The sequence below is a fragment of the Silene latifolia genome, chromosome 1, assembly GCF_048544455.1.
Source record: "Silene latifolia isolate original U9 population chromosome 1, ASM4854445v1, whole genome shotgun sequence".
NCBI lineage: Eukaryota > Viridiplantae > Streptophyta > Magnoliopsida > Caryophyllales > Caryophyllaceae > Silene > Silene latifolia.
Window position 1 is genome coordinate 173647645 of NC_133526.1, and position 6353 is coordinate 173653997.

Genomic DNA, 6353 nt, shown 5'->3' on the forward strand with positions numbered 1-6353 from the left:
TTTAAGATTAATACGCGTTGTAATTAGATTATACAACTAACTTAATTATATTATTAATGTCATAAAATAGTTGTATGTAATGATATACCATTATTTTTAATAGTAATAAAATAGTAACTTTTTTAAAGTATTTTTTTGATGGTAATAAGCATTTTTTTTACCTTCTATTAATATTAATAGACTATAACATTTAATTAAATCATAATTCATTTATGTAAATACTTTAAATCTTTAATTGAGAGCGTCTCTTTATAAAATAAATCTAAAAAATGCCGTGCTTTAGCACGGAAATTACACTAGTGCTCCATTAATCTGCAAACCTGCCTTGAGGAAGTTTGCTATTATTGTCGATAGGAGATACTCCTAATCAAAGCCAAAAAGAATTTTCGAGCTGAACGGAAGATGTGAGCAATAATGTAGTATTGAATTTACACCGATAAGATGATATGAACCCAAAAACCTTACACTAAATACAATCAATGAATTTCTTAGGCAATGCTACTAGTTTTAAAGTTCATGACAAAGAATGAGGCACAGCCGAAGTCGTAACCAAACCAGAAAGGAGACCAACAAGAAGGGCGGTGTTATATGTGCTTGGCTCTCCTTGCATCGAGTTGTTGCGAGAATCAATATATGTTTCATTTAAGAATGGTCCTCCGACAAGGGCTCCAACGGCAACATATGGATTGGGTTTATTAGAATTAAGCCATACAAACCCATCATCACATCCGGTATCTGTGTCTGCAGGAATCGAGGCTCCCCTATGGTGCACATATTGTGGAAATTTATCGCCGTAACCCACAAGATAGCTCAATTTCATGGGATTCTTTCCCAAGACATAATCAGCCTGCCAATAACCATATCAACCAAAAATATAAAGACCGGCTACCCGTGACAAAATTCTACCCTATCTAGATTAACATTTTTTAGGACAGGCTTGAGTAATTTAACACACATACACACCTGCGATATAGCAAATTTTCGGATTTCAGATGGCTTGTAGGATTCTCCACCGCAGGTTACCGTTGCAGTTTCAGAAGAAAGCATGTAATCACTATACAACACTGCCAAAAATGCAGCTGCAACAGGCTGCTGAAGAGCATTCCATTCACTGACCCATACTAGACCACCTGAATAACAGCAGAATGGTAAGATACCAACAGCCAAACAAAGATATTTCACTTAACATGCTGAGAAAATTCAGACTCGCAAACGAAGGAGTAGTCGGAATCAATTCAAAAGTCCTGCCGAAAAATTCACAGTAATTCTGAATCTGCCTATCTCTTTTGTATACCCCCGCTAATAGGCCCCAATAGTTTATGTTTCCTTAATATACGTCGTGTGTTGAAGAGTGGATCTTCGAAGTTTTACCGCACTTGCACATGTTTATATAAAAAAACCGATCCAAAAGCTAACGTAAATTCTTTGCTAAGGTAGAGGGAGTAGCAGATAAGACTCATGTCTGGCTATTAATTATTCTTGAAGCCTTACATTATTTTTCATGATTGACTGAAGGTACAAATATATTAGCTGGTTTCTTTATGACATCTCAAGATCAATTTAGAGACAAGAAATCATGAAATGCCACCAGGAGGACAATGTAGGGCATAGCATTTAATTTCCAGTTAGGGCACACTTCAAGAAAATTATTGGAAGTACCCTTAACACCCACCATCGGCGAAACTAAATTGTACTACTATTTAACATTTTGACCTTTTTAATTTGCTAATTTATGTGATAGCTCAGTTTATATATTATATTTCAGAGGGAGGGAATACATTACTTGAGAGTTCAAGTAATGTAAACTATGCAACATTAACAAATAACAATTACCCCTATATCTCAACGGCTCCTACAAATGACGGGGTAAGGAGGGTTGGATGTAAGCAGCCTTGTCCCTTTGCTATAACACAAGTAAATTGTTCGTGGATGACTCATAATGAAAATTGCATCATGATTCACATCGAATGACGGCTACTTCGTACTTCGCAAATATAAAGAAGTGCAGCCGAAATAGTTTATTTAGGAAGACATTGTTTGTTTTCTGTTTCAATATCCTTTTACTCTTGGGCTTTCTTGGAATGGGAGTGACTATTGCTTGGGTAATAGACCTCAAAATAAGAGGACAGTGGAGGAATTGGCTGTAGTGGAAGGTGGAAAAAGGAGGTGAAACGGGATCTATTACCTCCATATGGAGGTAATGCATTACCATTGGGAGGAGGTGGGTAACTATTCTCCCCTTTATGGAATAACCATTACCCTCCGCATCCTCATTTCCAAACTTCCACCACCACCACTCTCCATTTTTTAGTTCATTTTAGCTCTATTACACAAGTAACTATTCCTCCCATCTCAGGCAAGCCCTGAGGGAAGGTGGGGCATGTTGGAGAGGCGAGTGGGAGTGGCATCCAGAGAGTGAGATATGCTTAAGAGACCATTACCATCAGTTCTGCTGGAAGTTGCTGTTGGTGAATTCGGTATCAGGCCACAAATAACAGCTTCTGCAGTTTCTCTGTAACTCTCAAGGCCAGAATTTACTGTACTTGAAAGGTCCTTCGATCCAAGCATATTAACCCTGGAAAGTAGTACCTAAATAACAACAGACGACTTGTCAAAATTCAAAAACCAGTGATCAGCCTCAGTTACCATAAGATAAAGATGCATGTGTCGAGTTTTCTGTTGCAAGTACAATGGTGATATAATCAAAACCACTGGCAGTGCATACAATTATAAGAAATGTCACATATATTACCCTTTTTAAATCCCTGCCAACCAAAAAAACAAAAAAAAGTAGACAATTCAATAGCAGAACGCCAGAACCGAGGAGGCAACAGATCAAATAAGCCTACGTTACTCGACACTTTTGGTCGCGTGTCGCTTGTCTGACACAACACGACACTTTGATACTTCATTTTAGACCCAAAAAGTGAAAACTTCGCGGAAAATAATCGCATCCGACACCATGTCGTGTGAGACATTTTTGCAGCCTAGTCGGAGTAACATTGTGATTGAGTAAAGCAACTGAACGGATTTCCACACAAAGCTAAAAACAGAAATAAAAACAAACTAAGTAACCTGTGTTCCAGGAAGTTTGTTATCCCAACTAAACCAGGATGGATTTCCAAAATCAGCGAAATCTTTCCCATTGTCATTGACGTATTCAAGATAAGTGTTATCTTCAGTTGCATGATAAAGCCAGCTCGCTGCCCATAAGAGCTCATCACCATAACCAGTTGAATTGTAGTAACTTGCAACCTCGGGAATGCTTTCACTATAAGAACCTCGATACTTGTCAGCGAAGGCAAATAGCTGCTTAGCATGTTTCAAAAGATTGGTTGAATAGGTAGGGTTACTCGACTTGAACACAAGTGATGCCGCGGCCATAGCAGCTGCTGTTTCAGCTGCGACTTCTGTTCCTGGTGTAGTAGTGTCCACTTTTGTTAAAGGCCTTTTCTCAGTCATGGTTTCAGGCCTCTGCCAACATTTATGGTCCGCTTCGGGATCACCAACCTATACGATTAATCATCATCAGATACGTTAATATTCTCTTTGATTCAATATTACAATCCAAATTCAACAATGAGATAATGTTAAGAAAAACATTAACAAATAGGAGCCAGAGTGCAAGTGAACTAGTTTACGCTTTGAAATAAGGACATTACGACTGTAAAGAGTATAGCAATTTAGCCATTCTAAGTAAGATAGGAACTGTGAAGAGTCGCCCTACAACAGTAAGAGTATACATACAGTGAATGAATAACAATGCTGACGAAGAAAAATAAATGCATACAAATACACATAGACGCAATCCTAATTTTGATCCTGAATTTCGAATTCCAACATTACAAAACCAAGCATTATGTCTAGAAATCTAACAAATACGGAAACAACAATAAACGACCTAAGAACTCAGAAATACGAAACCTGAATGTAGAGAACATTATCCTTAGGATGCGCATTGATAAAATAGTCTGTTATCCACTTGAGATTTTCTTGAGCGAGTTCTAACTGTTTTACAGAAGTCATATGATCCCCATACTCAAGAATGGCCCAGGATAAAACAGTGGCAGTGAAAGCCATAGGGAAACCAAACTTTATGTGATCACCAGCATCATACAACCCTTTCGAGAGGTCAAGGTTTGCCTCACTCCCATCCTTGAGCGCGGAATTTCCCCTCCATGATATCTTGTTATCCACCAGCTTACCAGCTGCAAGATCAATGTATGAGCACCCTTTCCAAATTACATAAAACTTACAATCCGTCACTATCCGTCTACAGCTCTAGACGGATAATGTCCGTCTAAAGTGAGAATTTGTGTAAAACTTGTATGAGCATATAACTACTATTATTTCAGGTTCATGAAACAGTTTTAATAGTACGGTTAGGTAGAAAACGTATAATCCCCAATAAGTGAGTTCCAGTCTGTAGTTTAAAATATAGGCCACGACACCAATACGCCACCAAGTTATATTTTACCGGGTTTTAATGCGATATTGCAGCAACAACCAATACTGCGAATCTGCGATCACAACTGAAACCGATATTTAATACTATGAAATGACAATTTCAGAGAAACCAGATCACAAAGATAATCCAACTATCAAGTTGTAAATAATTAAATCAACAATGATAAATAAACTTTTAATCCAAAAATAATTAAAAGTTGACTTACATTAATCAGTCACACCATATGAAATTAAAACTCACCCTAAACTCAATGCCATCATCTAAGCTTAATTACCATATATATAAAACCTCAAAATTATGATAAATAAGTACTCCTTCCGTCTCAGTCATTTGTTTACCATTTATGATCGTTGCGAGGGTTATTTTAATCAAAGGTAACCAAATGATCGGGGCGGAAGGAGTAAGTACTAAGTAATATTTTACATCAAATTGTAAAAAACTAGTAATAATCTAACATTAAAAAAATAAATATACAAAATAAAACTCACATTTTTGAACGTCAAAGAATTGCATTGCAACATTAAGAGCATCAGAGTAATCAGAGACAACACCATCATTAGAATCATTAACTTTTGATTTAATAAAAATTCCTAAACCAATTGCAATTACTGCCACCACAATCAACCCTACAGTACAACATAAACATCTACCCCTTTTCATTTTACCCCCAAAATTAAAAAATCAAAATTTTGGGGAAATTAAGATCAAAAATTGATGAGTACCCAGAAAAATTAAGAATGTGAATTGATGTGGGTAGCAAAAGGTTTAGGGTTTCATACAAGATTTGGAAATGTTGTTAGTATGATTGATGATTTTTGTTGTGATGAGGGGCATTGAAAAATGGCGGGTGTTGAGGGAAATAAATTAATTTAGTTGAAATGTACGGTTTAATTGTCTATAAATAGATGTGTTTCAAATTAAAAATGTTTTGTCAAATGGAAGAGGTGTCATTAATTGATTATGACAGAAATGGGAATTGGTGAGATGTAATTGCAAGCTTTTTGTACATGGGAAGATCTATTGATCATTTGAAGTAAGGCTGCACATAGCGCGTTTTTTATTTTTTTTGAAACATGTTGGCCTGCTTTGTTGGATGATCGTCTAGGTCTCCATTTTCACCGATTGCAAATTGACTTTTGAGTGTTGAGATACAAAATCGGGTCATCTGTCGGGGTTGACTCAATATTAGGTCACGAGTCGGATTTTGGTTGCAACCAAAACAGCTACTATCGGTTATGGGTTTAACTTTGGACCGGGTCTGATCGATTCCGATACACCTAGCACCTAAGAGTGTAAATAAGGTGATCTGAGCTCGAGCTCAGCTCAAAGTTTGTCAAGCCTAAAAAATTGAAGCTCGAGCTCGGCTAAAAAAAAAAAAACGAGCTCGAATCGAGTTTGTTTTGTCATTATATTATCTTCAGTTTCTTACTAAAAAAATATTATTCCCTTTGTTCCATATTATATGATGTTTTTGTTTTTCGAGGCGAGCCTTTATCTTTCATTTTTACAAAAATACATTAGTCTAAAAATTATACCATAAAATTCCTTATGAAAAGACCTTTCGAATGAGTTTACATTTCATTATATTTATTCTGATATTTTGAGAGATATTGAGAAGAGAAAGAAATGTCTCGAAGAGGGAGAATGACAAATAAAAAGAAACAGATAGAATATAAAATAATATAGTTATAAATGCCTAGGTAACATATAATTTGAAAAAAAAAAAAATATTACGGTATAAAAATTATAAAAAAAAATTATAAACGAGCCAAATAGAGCTTCTGAGTCGAGCCTTGCTGAGCTCAAGCTTGACTCGGATTTAAGCAAGCTCGACTCGAGCGTGAGTCGAGTTTTGACCGAGCCGATTCCGAGGGGACGATGTGCC

General features: G+C 36.4%; 1 protein-coding gene across 1 annotated transcript; it reads right to left on the minus strand.

The window, feature by feature from the left end:
• Positions 1-325: 325 nt before the first annotated feature.
• Positions 326-5401, minus strand: LOC141612153 (endoglucanase 2-like). The gene is made up of 6 exons (XM_074430875.1): positions 4957-5401; positions 3925-4208; positions 3076-3510; positions 2442-2589; positions 964-1130; positions 326-847 (listed from the first exon to the last, which is right to left on the minus strand). Exons 1-6 carry the CDS (start codon positions 5126-5128, stop codon positions 515-517), a joined length of 1539 nt encoding a protein of 512 aa, XP_074286976.1. The 5' UTR covers positions 5129-5401; the 3' UTR covers positions 326-514.
• Positions 5402-6353: the final 952 nt, after the last annotated feature.